Source organism: Phocoena phocoena, chromosome 1 (assembly GCF_963924675.1).
Source record: "Phocoena phocoena chromosome 1, mPhoPho1.1, whole genome shotgun sequence".
Lineage (NCBI taxonomy): Eukaryota > Metazoa > Chordata > Mammalia > Artiodactyla > Phocoenidae > Phocoena > Phocoena phocoena.
Genome location: NC_089219.1, coordinates 135,322,129 through 135,347,649, shown reverse-complemented (window position 1 = coordinate 135,347,649; position 25,521 = coordinate 135,322,129). Strand labels below are relative to the sequence as shown.

The 25,521-nt window shown below is 39.6% G+C and overlaps 1 protein-coding gene across 1 annotated transcript; it reads right to left on the bottom strand.

Annotated features, from left to right (window-relative positions):
* Positions 1-613: 613 nt before the first annotated feature.
* FAM20B (FAM20B glycosaminoglycan xylosylkinase) lies at positions 614-25,521 on the bottom strand. The gene is made up of 7 exons (XM_065894639.1): positions 25,145-25,521; positions 19,877-19,963; positions 16,228-16,337; positions 6,323-6,494; positions 5,914-6,105; positions 3,685-3,744; positions 614-845 (listed from the first exon to the last, which is right to left on the bottom strand). The coding sequence occupies exons 1-7, from the start codon at positions 25,519-25,521 to the stop codon at positions 614-616; spliced, it is 1,230 nt and encodes a 409-aa protein (XP_065750711.1).

The window sequence follows — 25,521 nt, the reverse complement described above, 5'->3', positions numbered from 1 at the left end:
CCCTCCTTTAAGAATCATCAAAAGCACCACCTACTCAGTTAAAAGCCCAAACATCTTTCTTGCTTTTGTCTTTCCTCTAATTCTATCTTCAAAACATAGTCCCTCCAACAGAGCATGCTACTTTGGCTCAACAGAACGCTGGGTTACTTGCTGCCACTCCTTAGGAAGCAGTAAAATTTCCAATTTGACTAGTCCTGGTAAGAAAGGACTCAAGAGATTACAAAGTGTTTTCGGAAAATCCACAAGTGTGGAGAAAGGATTATAAGGATGGACTCAAAACACATACTCCAGAACCAACCCCAACATTAATCTATTCAAATGTCACACCTCTAATTTGTCCTTTGGCATGAGAATTAATACTGACCAACTGTGACACCCACTGCTAGAATGGGCATACGCCGAGGAAGTCAGAAGGTGGTTCAGCAGGTACAGCTCCGTGGTCTGAAACTTGTAGCCTTTGCTTCAACTTCTACTACAGCAAACACCAAGGCCACCCTGTCCCCTATCACCAGAATGTGCTGCTGGCCATTTCCAATCCACCTCATACCATTCGGAATTGATTGTGCTGTTTCTCTATCTTTGTAAAAAGAAGTTTCACTTATTTTGTGGAGAATTACAAGTGGGAGAGAGGCATCCTGTCTTCCACCAGCACTGCGTCCATCCCAAACTGGTCAGTGCACTGCTTCACGGTGGCCAGGACACTCAGGAGCCGCTGGTCCACAGCATCTAGGTGAGGATCAGAGAGCACTGGGGAGATGGGGTCATGGGCCATGGCAGATTTTAAGGCAGACTTCAGCACACCATTCTTCAGGGAGTTCAGTCTGTTCCAGGTAGAAACCCGAATGCTGGGAGAAAAAAAGTTTTAGGACAGGTTACATAAAACCTCTCACTATCAAATGGAGATTAAAGCCCGCATAGCAGATGAAAGTAAAGAAATAATTATGTAAAATATCTCAACTAGAAAAATAATTTCTGTTTTAGAAATAGCTCTACATTATGAGTAAGTAACATTACCACATTTTGATATTTCTTTCTCAGTAATTAATGAGAAATATATACAATATTTACGCATGTTCACTGCAGTGCTATTTGTAGCAGGAAAAATGTGAAACAATCTGAATGTCCAACAACTGAGAAATAGTTAAATAAATTATGGCTTATCCATTCAAGGGAATACCATGTAGCCATTAAAAGCAGTTATGAAAATTCAGTGGCATGGGGAAATGCCCATAATATAATATTGAGTCAGGGAAAATAGTTGGAGGGAAAACACTCTTTTACTCCAAACCTGTGGGGAAAGAAAATGTGTGTATAAGCATACATACAAACATACACACACGATTACAATGAAATCACACTAGAGTGTTAACAGGAGTTATCCTTACATCTTAATAATTTAATTTCCTTCTTTTTATGTTTCTTAATTAAAAATTCTAGCAATATTATAAATAGAAAAAGTTTAAGGGTACCTATTTTTCTCAATTATTTTACCAACTAAAGAGGATCTCTTATTATCTTAGAAAAAAAGTATTTACCTCCCTGTGGGTAATGTGGGAATTACTAGGTATGCATTAAAGTCTGACTCTGCATGAGGCAGGCAACTTGTTCTGCAACCATTTAAAAAGTAAGAAAGCAAGGATCTTCGGATAAAGCATGGCAGGGATGGACAAGCACAGAGTCAGCGTGGTTTTACTCTTCTGAAAAATACTACAAGTGCCTAGAGCATTAGAGTTCCCCCTGTGTGACGAAGGTATCACTCGATTGCCTCTCAGCTCCAACTTCACTCTTCATATATACCCTGCTATAATGGACAGAGGTCCTTTAAGCATCTCTCCTCTTAGGCTTTCTCAGTAGAGGACACTGGAAGGAGACTGCAGAAGGAAGAGGTTCTCCAGACGCTTCTGGCTGCTGTACAGTGAGTGGGTCAGTAGTGTGCGGGGAAGGTCAGCAAATGAAACTCTGCCTTGGCCACATTTCCAGAACAGGTAGGCCCACCATGATGTTGCGGCCTTGGCCTGGCTTGGTGATAACTTTCCTAAGGCCCTCTTGACATGGAAACCAGAGCCCCCAAAGCCACGCACCCATGCTGGTGCCCCAATTCCCTGTGCAGGCCCACAAATAAGCCTTGCCTGTAGCCTGGAGGGTTTCTACTGAGTCGTTGCTCTCTCGGTATGTCATGCTACCACCTGCTGATTGCCTGTACCCTGCCTGCATTCTGGAGGGCTGCTTCCTGCACTCCCAGCACCTGCAAACTAGCACACTTCTCTGCTATTCAGTGGGCTGAACTATACCTTTTCCACTGAGGTCAAAACCCCAGGCTTGGGGAGGGGGATCCCCTTCCAAGTTTGTTCTTCCTTGGGTACTCTCCCTCAGCTCTAGTTTTCTTTTATAGTCACTCTTGTATGAAAGAGTTTAATAATTCTTATACTAAACTTTCCTGTTTAACCCACCATGTCTTTTCTATCTCCTGACTGGACCAGACTGATAGCACTATTAAAACAAAAACATCTTCCTTCACAGATGCAGGTTTTGATTGGATGTATCACTGCTTCCCAATATTAATGAAGATAATTAAGGGTTGCCTAGGTAAACACTTTCTGCAGAATATTGTTGTTACGAAAAAAAGAAAGAAAAGAAAAGTAAAACAGACCAGTCGCCAGAAGAGGCAGTCTCACATGATCAGTGTGTCTCTGGGAGCCGAGCAGTAGGAAGCGGCTCTCCGGGACCTGCACTTCTGTGTAGCCAAGCAAGGTGGGTCCCAGCTGATTCTTAGTGTTCATGCTTTTAAATCATACTGGCAACGAAGATCTGAAAAGGAGCTCCTGAGAGCCCAGTCTTTATCTCATTTTCTTGATTTACTTTTTAATTTCTTTGTTATCTAATACAGACTTTAAAAAAATCAATTACTAAATACCTAAGGAGAAAGCTACTTTTGGTTTACACAATTTCAAACTGAGATAAGCAAACCACAGGTGGGTTGTGGTGTTGAGTGAGAGGACTTGAAACCACAAGGTAAACATAGTACAGCAACTAGGGGCATGGGTTGCACTAGGTTTTGGGTGGGGGGGGGGAGTGAGGACTATATTCTGATATTAAAACAAACATGGAGGGCTTCCCTGGTGGCGCAGTGGTTGGGAGTCTGCCTGCCAAGGCAGGGGACACGGGTTCAAACCCTGGTCTGGGAAGATCCCACGTGCCACGGAGCAGCTGGGCCCGTGAGCTACAAATACTGAGCTCTGCGCGTCTGGAGCCTGTGCTCCGCAGCAAGAGAGGCCGCGACAGTGAGAGGCCCGCGCACCGCGATGAAGAGTGGCCCCCGCTTGCCACAACTAGAGAAAGCCCTCGCACAGAAACGAAGACCCAACACAGCCAAAAATAAATAAATGAATAAATAAATTTATAAAAAAAAAAAAAAAAAACAAACATGGATATACATTATTGGATAAACTGAAAATTTCTACTCATACAAAACTCAAAATGCATTCTGAGCTTTGGGCTACACTGCTGTGGAAACCTTTCCCTGATCCCCTACAGCTCAGGATCTCCAGGAGGTTCGGGGTTAGAAAAGCATGAAAAGCGCTGCTCAGGTATTAGGAAGTTTTAAAGCCAAGCAAACTGATGTACTGTTACCTGAGCCTGGAAAGGAAGGCAATGCAGGCAAATGTACTTGACTGCATAACTTACATGCAACACTGATAGAGAGGGGCAAGAATGCTTCTCTCATCCAGCGAGGGGTTCCCAAAGCTGAAAATTAAATGAAAAGTTAGTGAATTAGGCGGAAGCACCCATCCCCTTCTTAGCATCAAAGCAACAACAAATTCCATATGAAACCTGAATGTGATCCTGGATAATTTTATGCTCCCACAGCTCAAATCACTTAAATTAAAAATAAACAGGGCATGACCAATTAGACACAGGATTCCTAACAGCTTGTACTGCAGCATCAAACAACAAATATACTCCTTTACAAGGATCCTTTCTCCTGCCAGGATATTGCAAGGTGTTGAAGCATAACCCTCCTAACACGGTATGGAGTCCACAGACCAAGGGAGAACCTGAACACCCCCAAACCCGAGAAGGTTTTTATGGTACGTAGAGCAATAAAGGCTATTGATATTAGGTTCTCGCAAACAAGCAGAAGGCCATTACCTGTAAAAAGAAGTTATACTTGTTCTACTTTAATATTACCAATCAGAAAAAGACTTAGATTATCGTATTCCCTACAAGAAAGTATATGGTCAGATTCAAACTGTAAAAACTGCTCACAGAGGCTGGGAAAACAGTGATTCAAAGCAGATGTAAAAATGCTCTTAGTAATTCCGAGTTAGAAAAGGAGAACTGATTCTGGAAAAACTGTCAACCTTCCACTCTTTTCCTGGAAGCTCACCTTAATAGCTGGAGGGTCTGGTAGCCCTCAGCACAGGGCAGGCCCACAAATAATAAAAGGCAAAGGCAATTATTTCAATGTGTATTTCCACAGCTCATGATCAGTTTTACAAGTAAGGATAAAGATATTCAGGAACTGAAAATATAGTATAAATGAAAATGAAATACGTAGCACTGGTCACTACCTGCTTTGCTGGGAATGGGAGAGGCAATGTTTGCTGGCCTCTCACTCTGTGTAGCTGTCACCCCCTTTCATGGAGTATGAGGCACCTGGTGCTCAGTATGAGGTGGTGGCCTCCTTAGCAAATGCTGCCTAAGTGTCGCTGAGTGTCCATGTCTCAGCTTATTCTCAGCAACCAACGTTAACAATAGTGACTCATCTTCTTTATCCATTCGAAAGAAGATGTGGTACATATATACAATGGAATATTACTCAGCCATAAAAAGTAATGTGGATGGATCTAGAGACTGTCATACAGAGTGAAGTAAATCAGGAAGAAAAAAACAAATATCGTATATTAACGCATATGTGTGGAACCTAGAAGAACGGTACAGATGAACAGGTTTGCAGGGCAGAAATAGAGACACAGATGTAGAGAACAAACGTATGGACACCAAGTGGGGAAAGCGGCGGGGGGCGGTGGTGGTGGGATAAATTGGGAGATTGGGATTGACATATATACACCGATATGTATAAAATAGATAATTAGTAAGAACCTGCTGTATAAAAAAATAAATAAAATAAAATTCAAAAATACAAAAAAAAAACCCCCCCAAAAAACCCAATAGTGACTCAGAGCCTGAAAAATTCCAGCTCCAAGGAAGTATTCTATTTAGCAAACATTTATTATGTGTAACTAGAAGTGTGGCACTTAACTGGGTACCATGAAGAATGCAGAGTGCAAACTGAAAATACAATGTGCTCTTCAAATAGCTCAGGCCTAAATAAGGACATTCCATTTATTCAAAATTAATAAAATTGTTTTATTCAAGATAAAAGTAACTTGTCTTTATATATAATTACTAAGCAACTAACTGCTCTCCTACTCATAACAGAAAAAATCTGGGCCTAGACTGCCATAAAAATAGCAAAAACATCCTATCAAATAAACTAATTTTTTAAACTGTATGAATCTTTGGATAGAATAATTTAACAACAGCTAAATTTCATGTTCCATTAACGATGTATTTCTCAAGATTCTAAACAACCTAGTCAAGAAAGGATGATGTAAGTAGCAATAAATAGAAGACCTTGGTTTCCAGTTGTTTGTGAAGAGAATCATACTCTTTGACTCTTTGGAAAAAGTGAGTTTTCCACTTTTTTAAAGTCCTCAGAACCCTGAAGGTGAAAGGAGTACAAACTCTGAACAAGTTGGAAGGATGGGTGCCAATGGCAAAGACTCCGAGTGGAAACAAGAAGGATGCCTTCTGTTGAGCCTGTTCTGGAGGTTTTGAGGATACCCCAGAAAGCATTCTTCTTGTATACACGGGACCCCTAACTGACAAGGAGAGTCCTGCTGGTCCTACCTTTTGGCATTATCGAGAAGAATGAGCATACTAGCGCCTTCATCGTCTTGAAAACTCTCGTAGTGATGGCGGTCAGCATTGCCAATCAGGTAATCAAAGACAGCTGTATCAATGATGTCCAAGAGGCGAGGGCCGGAGTCATAAGGGGACGTTTTCTTCACAGCGTCACAGTAGCTCTCATCATACTCCCACCTGGAGGGAAGCAGCAGCACCAGGGTCGTTCACTGAGTGCCAGCACCACATGTAACATTGTTTAAAACACAGAGAAGAGAGAGTCCCTGACTAGCAGGTTTTCCCCTGAACACCCCACAGTCCTTTTTAGTCTTGGACAGAACCCTGGCTCCTACACAGGGTTGGCACCTGTCCAGGCACAGGAGAGAATGAAGTAGTGTCTCAAAGGAGCATTTACCTGGCTAATTTGCCCTCTCGGTAAGTCCTGCCCCATGGGTGTCGGTGTTTCTGTAGAGGCCACACATCTGGAAGCCAAAGCGTGACAGACCCCTCCATCGTGTCTCCATCAGCACAGGCTGGCTCTGTTTCTCGGCAATAATAACACTTCCCATAGAAACAAGTATTATTTCCTAAAGGAGAGAATGGAACCATATACACTTACAGAAAAAGGATAACTCCAAATTCTCCCCAAACAATGAAGAGAGCAGCTCTATGTGAAAACAAAGATCCTGAGCTTATTTTTAAATCTTTATTTATTTTCTGTATAGGAAATAAAAGCACATGGTGTAAAAAAAATTCAAAAGGTACAAAAGGATATATATACAAAAAAGTTAAGTCTCCCTTTCCCTCTCTGTCCCTTCTACCCAATCTCTCCCAGAAGTCAACTACTGTCACAAGGATCTTTCTGAATTCACTTTAAGTTATGTCCTCTTCTCCTTCAGCAGGACTGACATTTTGGCCAGAATGCCCAGGGGAGGGAGAGAGGGCATGTACGAGGCCAAGCCATGGACCAGGACTTTGGTTACATGCGGAGTGGGGAGTAGGGTCTACAGCAAATGAGTAAACAGACTGAGGATAGTGGGAACCAGGTTTCTCATAGATGGAGAAGGGAGTTTAACATATAAAAAGAGAGAAGGCCAGAGTAAATCCTGCAGTGTTGAATTAGAACTGGAGATATTGATTTGAATTGATGGTTTTAAAACACAGAGATATAAAAGAAAGTACAAATGTTTGTGTGTGTATATGTATGCATATATATACATACGCATGTATATATATATATATATATATATATATACATATTTTGCCCCTTTAGAAAACCTGGAAACAATAACACTCAGGTAGTAATGAACACACTCACATATCAGTTTCTAAATATCATTTTAATACTATATTAAAAGGAACCAGAGCTCCCTGGAGAAACAGATGACCCCTAGGGCAGGGGCAGGGAAAGTACAAGATGAGCCTGGGTCATACTGCTATGCCAGCTGTAAGGAGGCACTCAGAATGACGGGGACATTCCAAATAACACAAGAGACAGTTTGTAGGGGTTCCCACTGGCCAAATCTGGGACAGTTTGAGCATCAAAATAAATAATAATAGTAACAAATTGTAACTGAGTAAATTAAGAGTCTACGTGTTCATAGTGATATAAATAAATAAGTAAACAAAAGTGGGGCAGGGCGACGGGAGCTCTACTCATCAAAAGAATGGCAACCAGTAAGTCTAGAAGAAATGACAGAATTAGCAAATCACCATTTGGCAACTATCACATTAGTAACTGATTCGGGTAAGAATTATCAATGAACTCTAAAACTGGTGGGCAAAAGTTTCATGAGGATAGAATATTTATATAGTTTTGAGTTTCTCCCTACAAAGTACTCAGTAATTATTTATTAGTAAGTATAAAATACTGGAGAAACCTTGCAGACACTCACCATCTTAATCATGCAACTGAATGCAATATTCTAGATTGAATCCTGGATGTACATAGGCCATTACATGGACAAATGGCAAAATCTGAATAGGATCTATGAATTAGATAGCAATATTGGATCAAAGTTCATCTCTTCATTTTGATGGTTGAATGTTGTTGTGTAGGAGAGTGTGCTGGTAGTTGGGATATACTCACTGAAGTCTTAAGGGAGCATATAATGCTGTAATGGATATTCATGTCTGCAACCTGTTCTCAAATGATTCAGAAGTATTAACAATTGAGGAATCTGGGGGATTCTGGATCATTTCTGCAACTTTTATGTAAATATAAAATTATTTCAAAATAAAAAGTTAAGTAAAGTAATGCTTTCTTTGCTCTCTACCTCTACAAAATAATAGCCATCAAATGAGCTAATTCCCTACACCCAGAAAACCTCACATGCTCCTTTAATTATTGTTTATGTTCTCATGTATATGTGTCCTTGAAGAGACAAACAGCACTCAAACTTTTTAGTATTTCCAACCTCTGGCATAGTACACACTAAATAGAAACTAATCCACTATATACCCACCCACAAAGCTGATTCTATCACTCTCCATTACTTTACAAACTTTTCTAGGTAAAGAAGATTTGAACACTAATTGAAAGATATACCACATTTATTTTTTAATTATAAAAATATAAACTTGTAAGTTTAACTTGATCCATCAGAAATACCAAAGGATCTTTTAGAGGGTAACTAGGTATGACAATTTTAAAGGTCATAAGAAAAAATAACTAAGAACTGCTAGAAAATTGTTAAAATAACTGCAAAGAGAGGGGACTAGACCTACCAGATATCAAAACATAGTATAATGCCTCAGTAATTAAAACATTATAGGGGACTTCCCTGGTGGTCCAGTAGGTAAGACTCCACACTCCCAATGCAGGGGCCGCGGGTTCAATCCCTGGTCAGGGAAATAGATCCCACACGCATGCCGCAGCTAAGAGTCCGCATGCCGCAACTGAGAGTCTGCATGCCGCCAGAAAGATCCTGAGTGCCGCAATGAAGACCCAGAGCAGCCAAAATAAATAAATAAAATAAATATTAAACAACAACAACAACATTATAGACCAGCTCATAAACAGAGTTAATGTCCAATGGAGCAGAACAGAAAGTCCAGAAACTAAAGCTAAATAAAGAAACTAAATAAAGAAAATTTACTACAGGGAAAAACAAGAGACTCTTTAACAAATGCTATTGGGACAACTGATAGCCATCTGGGAAAAAACAACAACAACAGTGGAGCCATACTTCATTACATATACCAGGATAAATTCCAACAATATCAAAAACTTAAATGCAAAAAATAAAACTATAAAGGTACTAAAAGAAAAAAAAAAAGCAGAATTCCTCCATAATGTTGGAGTGAGCAAGGCTAACTATGATTCAAAATCAGAAAATCTATCAGAAAAGATGAACTGATTACATTAAAAACAAAAAGTTTCTGTAAGGCAAACACCCCCCCCCCAAAATAACAAAACAAAAAACTATAAGCAAAGTCAAAAGAAATTTAAAAATTGGGGAAAATATTTATATCTCATATCACAAAGGGCTATTATCCTTCTTATGTATGAGCTCCTGTAAATTGATAGGACCAATGACAAAGCTAAAAATGAGCAAAGGGGTGGTGCAGTGGTTAAGAATCCGCCTGCCAATGCAGGGGACATGGGTTCGAGCCCTGGTCCGGGAAGATCCCATATCCCGTGCAGCAACTAAGCCCATGCGCCACAACTACTGAGCCGGCGCTCTAGAGCCCATGCTCCATAACAAGAGAAGCCGCCGCAATGAGAAGCCTGCGCACCGCAACAAAGAGTGGTCCTCGCTCGCTGCAGCTAGGGAAAGCCCGCTTGCAGCAACAAAGACCCAACGCAGCCAAAAATAAATAAATAAATACGTAAATTTATTTTAAAAAATGAGCAAAGGATATGCAAAGACAAAATACAAATGGCTCTTAAACAAATAAAAAGATGCTACATGTGAAACAAACAAAACCCAAAGTTTGATAATACACTGTTGTTGAGGCTAGCGGGGAAGAGGCATTCTCATACACCACTGCTGAGAATGTAAACTGATTAAACACCTATGTAAAAATGTATGTGCCCTTTGACCCAGCACTTCCACTTCTGGATATATTTGATCATGTATGAAATAAAATATGTACAGGGTAATTTTGGGCAACAGTGGTTGTAAAAACAAAATACTGGAACTTTTATGTCCAACAAGGGCCTGGTTAAATGAATTATGGTAGATCCATACAATGGAGCATGATGTCCTTTTGATATTTTTTAAAAATTGTGAGCTGTGGGAATGTATTACTGATTCAAAAAACAGAAAAACAAAACAAAACATTGCTTGGTGTAGGAAACCTGTTGCCTATGTGACAAAATCCAAACTTCTGAGTTTGGTAAATAAGACCCTTTATAACCAAATGGAGTCAGGTGTACTGGCTAAAAGTGCAATCTAAGGTCAGGTTTGTGGGATCAAAATATAAACTCTAAATAGTCATTAGACTGCAAGACATTGGGCATGTAATTTCACCTATCTAAGCTCCCTCTGTAAAACGGAGATAATGTAACAGTTCTTCCCTCCTTGGGTTGTGAAGAGTGAAAGAGACAATCCCCAGTAATGCTCAGCACGGTGCCTGACACATTGTCAGAGACCAATCAATGCCAGCTATTTATTAGGAATAATCTGGTTCCAATCTACCTTTCCAGACCTCAATATTCCAGTTTTAGAGCCATGAACCTGAGGCTCCGAATCTTTCACTATTTCCTGAATGCACCAAACTTTTAAAACTGGTTTTCTGATGACCTCGATCTCCATGCTCTCCTTGGATGAACTACCACCTATGATAATAAAATCTACAGCTCCAGCCCACACTTCTCGCCTAAGCTACAGATTTTAGCTCCTAAGTAACTAGTCAACATTTACTCCTGGATGTTCCTGTCAAGGTGAGATTCTGCACCCAATTTCACTGTGTGTGGGTTTTCCCCCACCACCAAGCAATTCTTGGACACCAGCTGGGTGTCCTACAATTTAACTTAATTCTGACACTATCTACCCGGAGATAGCATCAGACTCCACAGGTTAAGGGCTCAGTCCCGTAGGACTGCCCTCCACTTCAGATGGCAATTGCAAGTCCAGGTTGTCACCTGTGCTTCTGACCAGCTGGCTATAAATTAGAGGTCCCTATGAGCCCCTGTTTGGGTTCGATTAATTTGCTAGGGTAAAGAATATACAACAGGGAGAGGACAGTCTCTTCAATAAATGGTGTTGGGAAAACTGGGCAGTCACATGCAAAGGAACGAAACTGGACAACTATTTTATAACATATGCAAAAATTAACTCAAAATGGATTAAAGACTTGAACTTAAGACCTGACACCATAAAACTCCTAGAAAAAAACATATGCGGTGAGTTCCTTGACATTGGTCTTGGCAATTATATTTTGGATTTGACACCAAAAGCAAAGGCAACAAAAGCAAAAATAAACAAGTGGGACTACATCAAACCAAAAAGCTTCTGCAAAGCAAAGGAAACCATCAACAAAACAAGAAGACAACCTACTGAATGGGAGAAAATATTTGCAAATCATATATCTGATAAGTGGTTCGTATCCAAAATATATAAAGAACTCATACAACTCAATAGCAAAAAAATAATCCAATTAAAAAATAAGCAGAAGATCTGAATAGACATTTTTCCAAAGAAGACATACAAGTGGCCAACAGATACATGAAAAGGTGCTCAACATCACTAATCACAAGGGAAATGCAAATCAAACCACAATAAGACATCACCTCATACCTGTTAGAATGGCTATCATCAAAGACAAGAAATAACCAGTGTTGGTACGGCTGTGGAGAAAAGGGAACCCTTGTGCATCACTGGTGGGAACGTAAATTGGTGCAGGCGCTGTGGAAAACAGTATGGAGGTTCCTCAAAAAATTAAAAATAGAACTGCCATATGATCCAGCAATTTTACTTCTAGGTATTTAACTGAAGAGAGAACAAAAACACTAATTCAAAAAGATATCTGCACCCCCACATTCACTGCAGTACTATTTACAATATCCAAGGTATGGAAACAACCTAAGTACTCATCAACGTATGAATGGATAAAGAAAAAAAATGTGGTATATATACAATGGAATATTACTCGGCCATAAAAAAGAATAAAACCTTGTCATTTGCAATAACACTGATGGCCCTTGAGGGCATTACACTAAGTGAAATAAGTCAGAGAAAGATAAATACTGTATGATCTCACTTACAGAATCTAAAACAAAATGAAACAAAACAAACCCAAGCTCACAGATACTGAGAACAGATGGGTGGCTGCCAGAGGCTGGGGGGTCGGGGGGTGGGAGACATGGGTGAAGGGAATCAAAAGGTACAGACGACCAGTTATAAAATAAGTCATCAGGATGGTGACTATGGTAAATAATACTGTACTGCATATTTGAAAGCTGCTAAGTGAACAGATCTCAAAAGTTCTCTTCACAAGAAAAAAAAAATTCTGTACCTATATGTGGTGATGTTTGTTAACTAGACTTATTGTGGTGATCATTTCACAATATGTGCAAATACTGAATCATTATGCTGTACATCTGAAACTAACATAATGTACAATTATACCTCAAAAAAAAATTTGCTAGGGCGGCTCACAGGTCTTAGGAAACCAGTTTACTCCCTAGATTACTGGTTTATTACAAAGGATATCAATCAAGAGCCGATGAAGAGATACATAGGTCGAGGTCCTGTTCAAAGAAGCTTCTGTCTTTGTGGAGTTTGGGGCCTGGCATGGTGGCACACGGAAACTTTTGGTTCACCAACCTGTAAAGTTCCCCGAACCCCGTACTGTTGGAATTTTTATAGAGGCTTCCTTATGTAGGCAAGATCAATTAGTAACTCCAGCCATGATCAGTTATTTCCAGCTCCTCTCCACTCCCTGGAGAAAGGGCAAGGGTGCGGGGCTGAAAATTCCAAGCTTCTAATTACGGCTTGGTCTTTCTGGTGGACAGCCTCCATCCAGGAGGCATCCAGGAACCAACCCAGAATCACCTCAATAGAATAAGATATGCTCCTAGTGTTCCTACCACTTAGGAATTTACAAGGGTTTTAGGAGCTGTGTGTCAGGAACTGGGGACAGAAACCAATATATCTATTTCTTATTATTTTACACAAGGAAACAAAATATCCAAAATTAAATTCATTATCTTCCTCTGCTCCATCTCCCTAATTCTGCTCCTTTCTATATATTCCTAAGATAGCTAACAGCTTCATTATACACTTAGTCATCCAATCCAGAAATTTAGGAGTCATTTTTAACTTCTTCCTCTCTCTCAATTGTCTCACTCAGCCCAAATGTTCACCAAATTCCTTCCATTCCAGTTCTTGAGTATCCCCTAGATGTCCAGGTTTTAGTTTGGACTCACTGCATGTGCATTTACTACAACAGCCCCCAAGGGCTCTCATCTCAGCTTGCCCTTCCCAATTCATCCTCCACAATGCTGCTACAATTAGTTTTCTAAAACTCAAATCTGATCTTTCCACATTCAAAGTCTTTTCCATGGCCTCCCAGTGCCTAAGGAGAAAATCTTTACTTCAGCTCAACTACACAGTCTCCTGAGCTTGCCATGCTCTTCTCTCATTTCTTGTCGCTGTTGTCTCTGCTCTGTCCTCCACCTAGAACAGGGTTAACTCAGGGAGCCTGTGAACTGGACGGAAACAAAATTACATTTTTATTTTCACTAACTTCTACCTGAAACTTAGCATTTCCTTCAGTTACGATGGTAGGCAGCAAACCATAGTATTAGCGTTACCTGTGACTTTCTCAACAGAAGAAATCAATAAATTTTTCATATCATATTAGCATTGTTGCAGATACTTCAAAGTATCATTTATATTTATGGTCCGAAATTATGGTAGTTACTAGATCACTCTAAATCTTGTTAATGTGTAAATAACGAAGCACATGTTACTCTATCACAAATTAGCTTTTTGTAATTTTAGGTTAAAAAATATATACTTCAATATTATTAGTTTTGTTTATAAGTCTACGTATTTTAATTTATGTATTTAAAAACATTATTTTGAGAAAGGATCCAGAAACTTCTCTAGACTGCCAAAGGAGTCACTTGCACAAAAAAAGGTTAAGAGTCCTTTTCCAAACCTAGGGTGTTCTTTCCCACTGTATCTTCCTGCAGGATTGCTATTCTCCCTTTAAGACTTGGTTGAAACTATCACCCCAGCCCTAACTTCTAGACCCCCTCCTCTTCCCCTCCACATTCCCACAGGCCCTCTGTATATGTGTGGCTCCCCCATTAGATAAAGCTCCTTGAAGGCAGGAAGGTGTCATTCATTTTTGTATATTCAACACCTAGTTCAGAGCCTGCCACACAGAGTGAAACAAAATTTTGTTCAATAAATAAATGAATGAATATACAAGAATATACGCAGATCAAATATTTTAGTCTCAAAATCTGGGTTTGAATCCTGGCTAACAATTAGCAGCTTTGTGAATTTGGGAACGTCATTTAACTCTTTTAAACCTCTTTCTCAGGTCTGAAATGTGGATAAATCTTCCCTACTTATTGCACTCTTGTCAAGAGGATTAAATAAGGTAACTGTGTGAAAGTGCTTTGTCAAGTTGCAAGGGCTATACAAAATTTAGCTATCATTATACCAAGTTATCTAGTAATACATTTTAAAAATTGTGCTAAGGTCAGTCCATCATTTAAAACCCATCTCCAGCCAATCCCTCTACCTGCCTGCTATGGACTGAATGTTCATGACCCCCCTAGAATTCACACGGTGAAGCCCCAGTGCGGTGGTATTTGGAGGTGGGATTTTAGGGAGGAGTCCTCATGATGGGATTAGTGCCTTTATAAGAGACATGATAGAGATGATTCCTCTTTCATTCTTTCTCTGCAATGTGAGGATGGATACAGGAAGAAGACTGCTGCCTGTGAATCACAAAGAGGGCTTTCACCAGAACCCAACCATGGTGGCACCCTGATCTTGGATTTCTAGTAACCAGAACTGTGAAAAATAAATCCCTATTGTTTAAGCCACACAGTCCATGATATCTTGTTATAGCAGCCAAACTAAGACACTGCCCTATGCTGTGGAGTGTATCTAGAAGCTTTTCTCTAAATGTACCAGTGCTTTGTACTTTCAGGTCTTTGTGCCCTCATTTCCATTATACTTCCTGTTATTGTGCCCAATGCCCTTCCCTCTTTGCAGCCTGGGTAGCGTCTATGGATTCTTCAATACTCAGCCCAAGTGTTAATAACCTCCTTACAAACCTTTTTCTGGCCTCTCCCTTCCCCTGCACCTTGCACAATATAGGAGAGTTAACCTTCTCTGAGTCTCTAGACAGCAGGCCTATTCTTCCCATCCATCAGGAATGCATGTTTGCCTAAGCATAAAATTGGACAAGCAGAAGTGATTAGAAAATATATGAAACAAATCAGTGACAGTGTATGCTTTTGGTTATTTGCAAGAACAGCAGAGCCCTAGCCTGATAAGTTTAAATTCTGAATGATGAATCTGTCAAAAGTGCTTTAAATATTCAGTTTCACCTCATTATAAATGTAAATCCATTCACTCTAGCAAAGCAAGTTGAAGTTCATCTTGCAATGTCTATTTCAACAGTCATATCAACGCAGAGTACTGTGTCATTGAAAATGGCACCCTGAGGAGGCTCAGACAAGAGACCACAGCACCTCTGAATTCCTCCCATTCTTACTATGTCTGCAAGGAGAACAGGAGTGAGAATTCTAGCCCAGACCCCTTACCTCAGAGTGTGACAACGGAGAACAGAGGCCAGAGGGATGGCAGTCAATTCCACACACAAAGAGTTACATAAGCTAACCTTTGCAGAGTAGGAGGAGGCAGTGGTGATCTTCCAGGCCCAAGGGCAACCCTACAAGGGAATTTCTGACCCTCTTATAGAGTTGCCTTAAGGTTTGCTCAATTCTCAGGAGATAGGAAACAGTTCCCAAGAAAGTACAGGAGTATGAAAAAGACCACCAAGGCAATGATACACAGACAGTAACTGATTCAGACCAAATTTTGAGTTTGAGATTTAGTTTAAGATCAAGCAGAAGGAAATTAAGTTATCCCCTAATTACACTGTCGTAAATGATCTCACTTCCTATCAGAGACACACAAAGCGTGCATTAGGGAAAACTTTCAATTTCCTGCCATCCACCTTTAGATCTATTTCCCCCAGTACTCTGAGAACAAGTTGCCTGATTTGCTTTTGTAGTCCCTTGAGTTCTTCAGTTCCTAAAAGTCATGAGCCAGCTTGCTCAATGATGCCCCATTTAATTTATTAACTATTCCCTTACCTAAACGTCCTCTATAACCTCCTTACCTACAGTTAGGAAGGTGCTCAAGAGCTGCTCCGTGGCAACAGGCTTGATCTCTGTCCGCAGATTAACAAATCTGCCAACCACCAAGGGGGCTCGGCGGAAACCCAGAATCCTGGTTTGGAAGGTTGAACAGAAGAGAAAAATCTTTGGGGATATATTTTAAACAGTAATCTTTTTTTTTTTTTTTTTTGTGGCTGCATTGTGCAGCTTGCGGGATATTAGTTCCCCAACCAGGGATCGAACTGGGCCCCTGGCAGGGAGAGCGCAGAGTCCTAAACACTAACCACAGGACTGCCGGGGAATTCCCTAAACAGTAGTCTTAAATATCATGGTTAATCGTGTTAGGTGTGTAAAGGTATTGCTGACTGCTGGTAAGTATTTTTTAGAGGTACATATATTTGTGAATTTAATATCAAGATGTAAATAATTTATGTAAGACAAATCTAGCAAAATGTGAGCAATTGTTAAACCTAGGGAGTGGGTATATGGGTTCACTATACTATTCTTTCTACGTCTGTTAGAAATTTTTCATAACAAAATTTTAAAATTTAACGAAGCATTAAAAATAATTGGGCCTAAACCCATACAGGGCTTCAAACCTTTACATAAAACATTGACAGAAAACTACACAGATTAATTTAAAAGGATAAACTCACAGGACAACTTAAATATAGATACATTTGAAGATACTTCTAATGGTCTAAAAGTGCAACCTTATCGTTGAGCACCATCATTTTTTTAAAGAAAGGAAATTTTCTGGCTAAAAAATACATACTCGCTGAAGAAAAGCTGGAGGGGCAGGATTTGGAACACACAGAAAATTTATGGGAGAAAATTAAAATCATCCATAATTCCACAACCGAGAAGTAACTACTGCCATTTCGGCATAAGACCATTTTTTCCTTCACATGTATATATAAACACATACTCACTCTTGTGTATATATACACAATTGAGATTATGCTATATGCACTTCTGTCTCCTGCTTTTCACTCATCATTGTATCATGAGCCTTTTCTCATGTTATTAGAAAAGCCTTTAAAAATGTGCACATGGGGCATATGTATATGTATAACTGATTCACTTTGTTATAAAGCAGAAAGTAACACACCATTGTAAAGCAATTATACTCCAACAAAGATGTTAAAAAAAAAATGACTGTGCAATAAATAATCTATTGTTCAGGGCTGCTGACTGACTCTGTCCTAAACTCATTTTCAGAAAAGCCACAAAAGCAAGGAGATCAATAGATGTCAAAATAACATAAAAAATGAGAGAACTTCCTGAGGCCAGAGGAGCCGGTTAAATCCTAATGTAATGGAGAAATAGCAACCCAGAGCAGAAAAGTATAAGGTGGGAAAGAAAGTGAGGAAGTATTTTTTCTCCCCATTGACTGTTGTCAGGCCTTCAAAGAACAGCAGCCACTTAGTGCTGGGAAGCCGTGTCCAGTGGCACCTGAGCTTGGATGGGGCAGTTAATAAAAGGGGTAGGGGGACTGGCCACAGAATATCTTTCAGACTTTGAGGGAGGGAAGGGCTTTAAAATACAAGACCCCCAAAGCACAGGTGATAAATTGAAACGTTACAGGGACTTCCCTGGCAGTCAGTGGTTAATACTCGGTGCTTCCACTGCAAGGGGCACAGGTCAGATCCCTGGTCACGGAACTAGGATCCCGCATGCTGTGTGGCGAGGCCACAAAAATAAATAAATAATTAGAAACATGATTATATTTAATTAACATCAAAAGTAATTTCCATACAAAGACCACTTCACTCTAAGTTAACAGGTGTTGTGCTGTGAAAAGGAGGTACTAATCTCTACCCATAATTGGGGGAATATAAAATAACAATGAGATACCACTTTACATATATTAACTAAAATTAGTATGTTGGATAATATAAAATATTGGTATGGATATGGGAAAAGGATCTTCATGAACTGGTGTCCATCAACAGAGAAACAGGAAGGGGTTTAGGGATGAAAAAATAAGGAAACAAACAAGGTCTTGGAAAGACTGATTCTAACGTGCAATTAAGTGACGAGTAGGATTTACCCAACTCTTTCCCACTAGGCCTTAGAAGAGGCAGTGAAAATTCACGGTATTGTGAACAAACATGTATTTAATTCTTCCCTTTCATTAGATGTTTAGATTGCTTCCATATTTTCACTACTGAAAATGCTACTAGCTAAGATCTTGGTGTATGTATCTTTGAATTTCTGATTCTCTAGAGTACTTCCTAGAAATATCTGGGATGTTTGTATAAAAAGGTAGTTACTCATTCAAAGGGTATGAACATTAAGGTTTTTGATACATAATGCCGGAGTTTTTAGAACCAATTAACAATGACACAAGCAGTATACGAATGTCAATGTATTCCTGCCAATAAAGTATTATCTTTTTTCTAATCTTCGCTATTTTCAGTAGGAGAAAATAGTATCCCATTGTTTCAACTGGATTTTTTTTTTTTTTTTTGGCCTCGCTGCATGGCTTGTGGGATCTTAGTTCCCTGACCAGGGATTGAACCCTGGCCCACAGCAGTGAAAGTGCAGAGTCCTAACCACTGGACCACAAGGGAATTCCCTGGATTTTATTTTATTACTGGTGAAGATGAACTCCCTCTGTCATATTTATTAGCAATCAATAATTTCTATTCAACCAACTGTGTTCTTAGACCATTTTCTACTAGCGTTTTAGAGCATGTATAAGATTTTCTAAACATTTATATATTAAGGCTATTAATGCTTAGATTATATTAGATTCAAGTATTTTCCTCCTAAGTTTGTTTGCTTTTAAATTTTGTTTGATGTTTCTTGACATATGAGTTAATTTTTTTTTTAAATTTAGTTGAATCTATTGAGTTTTTTCTTTGTGATTTTTAAATTATTGCTTTTATGCTTAGAAAATCCTTCCTAATCCAGAAAAAAGACAAAAATTCACCTTTATTTACTTCTGGTTTCCTTATAGATTCATTTTTAAAATATTGTGAATAATTTATTTTAAAGTCTACCAATATGCCCTAATTAAAGAGCTGATCAGAGTAGCAACTGGGATACTAGACAATTCAGTTACAAGGATCCTGACTAGTAACTTGCTACCAAAGTATTAATTTTCCTAGTTAACTTATATATTTGGAATTCACATCTATTTTCCTCTTAGAATTATCCTGGTTATTGAAGCTGTGCATATTTTATATGAAGGACAATAAAATTCACATATATGTCATGCTACATGTTTTTAGCATATGAGGATAAGTGAGTATTACTCAAAACAAAACAAAAATCAGGACTGCCAGGCCCAATTAATGACCAGTTCAATTTAGGGACTTGAATTCAAACTCTGGTTTTCTTCCTGCCATTTTATTTACCAAGAACATCTTCACTCATGCTAATGAGAGAGGGCATAACAGAATGAAATGACCTAAAAAAGCCTGGAGTTAAGACATTTACTTTGGTATTCCTAGTACCACCCAAATAATAAGGAACTCACACAAATTTAATGGAATTAATCAGTTATCTAAAGTAGGTAACAAGTTAAAGTTATTAGATTTCGTTTTTTTTTTATTACATTCCTTTGAAAGGCATCCACAAGTCCTCTCCAGGATATTCCTAAAAGGAAACAAAACGAATGTAACCCACTGTGATTACACATACCTGTCCAAATGAAAGGCTGCTACCTCTGCATTGTGTCTATCATAACCAGCATAAGGTTCCCCTTCTACCACATAGTCTCGGTTATACCTGCAGAGTGAATAGGAAGCACAGATATAGACATGAATTACATCAGTACCAGAGGCGACAGCACAAGAGGCAGAATAGAAATTTGCAAGCCTGATTTTGCTCTAGAAAACTTCTCTGTCAATCCTGAGAACAGTCACGGATTAGCATAGATCACTGGTTGACGTGGTGAAGATGAAGTGGAGAAGAAAACTAGAATTATACATCTACCTCTGCAATCATTATATGAATAAAACACAGATGTTATTTTTACCCCTCTAAAAGACTTTCAATGTAGCTTAAGTAAAACTATAAGGTACTTTTCTGGAAGGTGAGGACCATCTTTGTATCTTCAGCACAGTGTTAAGCCTATAGTTCATGCTTAATAAATGTCTACTGAAATGTTTATTAGACTAAGCTGAAGTAAAAGGAAAATATGGCAAGGCTTACCAGAATGGCTATAGCAAGGCTAATTAGAGAAGTTTAAATTTCATGGGGAAAAAAATGGTCCGGATATGCCTCTGTTTTTGTTAACAAGGAGGCAAAGGTACATTTGCCTTCCCTGTTAATGGGAAGAACTAGACACAATTCACCTATGACCTCTACTGTTCGCTTGCATTTCCTCAACCAAAAGGAGACGTATCAGGCTTTACAAGACAGAAATAAGTTGAGAATGATGTGAAGAGGAGGCACTCCACTAAGGACACTTGGATCTCCAATGCTGAAAAGGCCATGGGGAATTTGGAAACGGTACTGTACAAGGCAGTGACCTTCAACATAAATGACCACAGAGTACAAAGTAAAACCATGTCCACCAAACACATTTTCAAATCAAAGTGATGAAACATTTATGTTAGAAGACAGACACGCAAAACCACCTGGTTGGACACCAGTTTCTTCCTAGCATGGTCAATATACTCAAACATATTTTTTTGTTTCTAGTGTCAAAGCATCATTTAGGCTGCCAAGGATTACACCTGTTACCTCCAAATTAAAAATCTCAGTTTTTAAACAGGACTGCAGCAAAAGCTGACACTATTCAAGCACTTCTCTCTCCACTACAGCTGCAGGCTGTCCATAAAGCTGGGCGACAGTCCTTGAATACCTTATTTCTCAGGACTCCAGAGGAGCCACAGGAAGATTTGTGGTGCTGTGCTGTCCACTCCTTTCAGTGAAACATTAGAGAACTTTCCAGTACATGGAAAGGCTGCTTGTAGTGAAATGTAAAACCCTAGAAGAATCCAGGAACTTTGCGAGTAGGCTGGAGAAACAGGGAGGGAAGGAAAAGGGAAAGGAAGAAAAATCAAAATGAAAGAACTGCATTGGAGTCCGAAGGTCTGAATCCTTAGTTCATGCTTTGGTTATGAGAAATATGGAAAGTCAGAACCCTGGATCTCATTTTCCCCAGCTGTAAAATGAGTAGTTGGACTAGTTGATCTCCAAGGTCCCTTTCAGCACTTCCTAAGATCAGTCACTGACTTCTACCCACCCCCAGGCCCTTGCCATCTTGTTCCTTTCCCACCATAACTGCAGTTTTTGCCTGTGAAAATCAATTTACTTCCAGAAAGGATACAGCTATTGGGTTGGCCAAAAGGTTCGTTCAGTTAGTGAACACGTTGTTCAATAAAGATCTTCGTGAAAGTGAAAAATGTCTTTTTTTACTTAAAGCCCCATTAACGTTTTGGCCAACCCAATATACTGAAAAAAAATCACTTTTATAATAATGTAGTAAGGAAAAATGTGCAAATAAAGGCATCACTGTATTCCTATATATTTCATGTACTATACAAATCTTCCATCTCTGGCAGGAGGACATGGACAACCAGGCTCCAGAAATGCTGAACCACAAGTGGCTGTTAGAGAAAGGTGCACGTCTCGACTTAGCAGAAAGGTCTTAGATCCTCCTCTCAACAAAGCAATCCATCTTAAGTCACTGACAGAGCAGCAAAATTCATAGAGTAACTGCCAATAAATCACTCCTATCCTTCTGGTGAAGGACATCAGAATGTGACCAAGAACATTAATTTGCACCTACACTAGGACTAAATAGTCTCAGAGGCCTGCAGGGTCAGAATAGCAATTTGCTGGGTGTTTGGGGGCTGGAGTCAATTTCTACAAGCACTTAAATGTGCAACCACTTTCCCCACCCCGGGAGAATGCCAGGTGTAATCAGCCCAGGTCAGGGTGTGCAGTGACTAGAGCGCTATCACCTACTGCAGGTGCCCGACACCTTGCGGGAGGTGGGGCAGGAGCATCTCTGGAGCTGGGCATAGACAAGGGCTCTTCAGAAGGTGAGGGGGGAGGAAGGGGCCGCACTGACAAGAATAAAGAGCTGGGTGTAGAGAGGAGGACCAGGCTGTGAGGGGCTGGCCACTAGGCTGTGCAGGCTGGGTTTTGTCTGGTGAGCAATGGGAATCCCTGGACGTTTTAAAGTTGCGGAGCACAGTGATTATATGGGTATTTGGGAGAAGAATGAAAGTGGATTTCAGGATGGTCTGGAAGAGGAAAGTAATGGGAAGGCTGCAGTGGTAGTAAGAGACATGAGATAAAGCAACAGTGACTAAGGTTAGCTTATGCATTTATCTGCTGCCACGTCCACTAGTCACCAGTCTGGCCTCTTCCTCCCTCCAGTTATGCTTTGTCTGAATACCCCAGTCCTATCTGCAAAGCACCTGGACTAATACTAATGTTGCACACCATCAGTAATATCTGCCTTCTAACACTTCCTGCTGTCCCATCTCACCTTCAATTCTTAGTGTACAAATAGTGGGTGTGGAGAGGGTATCCTTTTATTTAAACACAAAATGCCTGCAACTCATCTCTTTTTACATGAATTTAATTTTTGTTTTTAGTCTGTCTTCTTTCCATCATTCTGCTTATGCTGCGATCTCTCAGGCTACAAATCAAGAGGTCAAAGATCATATTTCAAAAGGAAAGTAGCAAATTTTTGATGATGAGTGATCCATGTCATCTCTCTTACAGGAAGGCAAACAAATTTAAGAGAATCACACATGTGTGGCAGAACACAAGCTGCTCACACTCTGACATCTCCATTAGTTACTGCAGGGTGATCTTGTCAAGTTATTCTTTCTCAAGTTATTCTAAGTCTCAGTTTCTTACTCTGGAAATAAGAACTGTAACTGCCCACAGTTGTGACAAAGGTTAAAAGCATTAACAGATACAAAAGTACTTAGTGTAATGCCTGGCAAATGGTGTGCATGCAACAAATATTAGATCCAAGTCCCACATAACTATGCTTTTTCCTCATTACCTGCCAATCAGACTTTCTATTCTCCAAAAGTCTACTGCATTTTAAAACTTTCCTAATTTCCACATCTTCCACACACCATACTGCCCAGTTCCAGGCAAATGCAGATCCCTTCCATTTCTGGAATTCCAATAATATTAGCTCTCTGCTTGCCTATTATCTACTGATATTTGAGCCATGAAGGGAGCTAAGCCAACTACTCTGGTCACAGTTGGTTTTTGCACCCCTTCACCCCATATTTCTTCTCCCACTCCAGCAAGAGCCCCAAAGTCATGTGTTACAATTTTCTCAAAAGCTCTACTGAGGAATGAAAAAAATGTTTAGTACACAGAAAATTTTCGACATTACAAATTTTGAGAAAATCCACTAGTAACTAATACCTGTCAAAAGAATATAAATCACCATCATGTTAACCTATTTCAAATTCATATACAAACAGAAAACTTTAAAAAAACTAATTATACTATAGAATGGCCACACGAATTATCTCTGTAGATCCTTAAAAAAGTCCAAAGGGATCACTGTCTAACAACATATGATCCAGCCCTCTCTAGTTCAAATTTGGACTGAGGCAACTAAAATGGCCCAGTTCTCTGCTTAAAACAGGTAAAAGAAACAACAACGAGATATCACTACACACATATTAGAATGACCAAAATCCAAAACACTGACAACACCAAATGCTGTTGAGGATGTGGAATAACAAGAACTCTCATTCGCTGCTGATGGGAATGTAAAACGGTACAGCTGCTTTGGAAGACAGACTGGCAGTTTCCTACAAAATGAAACATACTCTTACCATATGATCCAGCAATTGTGCTCCTTGGTATTTACCCAAATGAACTAAGAACTTACATCTACACAAATCCTGCACATGAATGTTTACAGCAGCTTTATTCATAACTGCCAAAACTTGAGTAGGTGAATGGATAAACAAACTGCGGTACAGCTATACAATGGAATATTATTTAGGAAAAAAGAAAAAGAAAAAAAAAGCTATCAAGCCACAAAAAGACATGGAGGAACCTTAAGACACAGAGAGAAGCCAATCTGAAAAGCTTACAAAAGGTATGATTCCAACTATATGGCATTCTGGAAAAGGCAAAACCATGGAGACAGTAAAAAGATTAGGGGTTGCCAGTGGTTCAGGGGGAGGAATGGAAGGATGAATAGATAGAACACAGGGGACACTGAGGACAGGGAAGCTATTCTGTATGATACTGTAGTTTATTGAAACTCTCACAGAATGTACAGCACAAAGAGTGAACTTAATGTAAATTATGGACTTTAGTTAATAAATTAATATTGGCTCATCAACTGTAACAAATGTACTAATTTGATGGAAGATGTTAATAATTGGAGAGACTGGGGAAGAGAGGGGAGGGGATATATAGGAACTTTCTGTACTCTCCCCTTGATCTTTCTGTAAACCTAAAATTGCTTAAAAAATAAAATAAAGCCTATTAATTAAAACAAAACCAAAGCTCAAGTGAAAGAATCACAGCTTTAGTGCTAAAAAAGGACTTAAGTCACCCATCCAAAACCTACTCCAACTCTGGGGAACTCCTACTCCACAGCATCCCTGACATGTGGTTGCCCAGTCTTTAACTGTACACTTATGGTGACAAGTTACTTATTTCCTAACCAATTCATTTTGTATCTCTAACATCTGGCACATAGTAGATACTTGACAAATTTCAGAATCAAGGATGGCTCTAACTGTAAAATGTGCAGTCTAATATTGAACCAAAACATATTCCTGTAAATTTCCCTTACTCAAAGAATCATGGAACATTAAGAGCTAGAAGAGACTTCAGAGATCTTCTAGTCTCTCCTTCCCATTTTACTGAAGAGAATACCAAGAGAGGGAGATGAGCACTCATATAAATCCCAAGTTACAACTAAACAGCACAGATAACTTCAAGATGAAGACTTACCGCTTAGGTTTGAAGACAACTTTCTGTCCTCCTTCAAGTATCAGTAAGGCTTTCAGTTGTGTCCCTTTATAACCTACATCAGCTTTAATGATTTTCTTGGTGGCCATGGCATGCATGATTGCCCCCAGCTCTGGTGTCTCTTCAGGGTACACTTCCCGGGGAACCACCCACTGGGATGCAATCTCCCAGGGAGACTGCAAGGTGTGGTCCAGCTTGGACACCAGCTCTACCCGCAAGCCAGCCATCATTCGGTGAAAGGCCCTCTGGTCCTCCCGGTTGGCAGCTGATGTATCTAAGTTGTCAATCAGGAAAACTTTGGTGAAGATAAAGATGACAAGGAGAATTGCTAACAGCACGACTCGCTGCTTTAGCTTCAT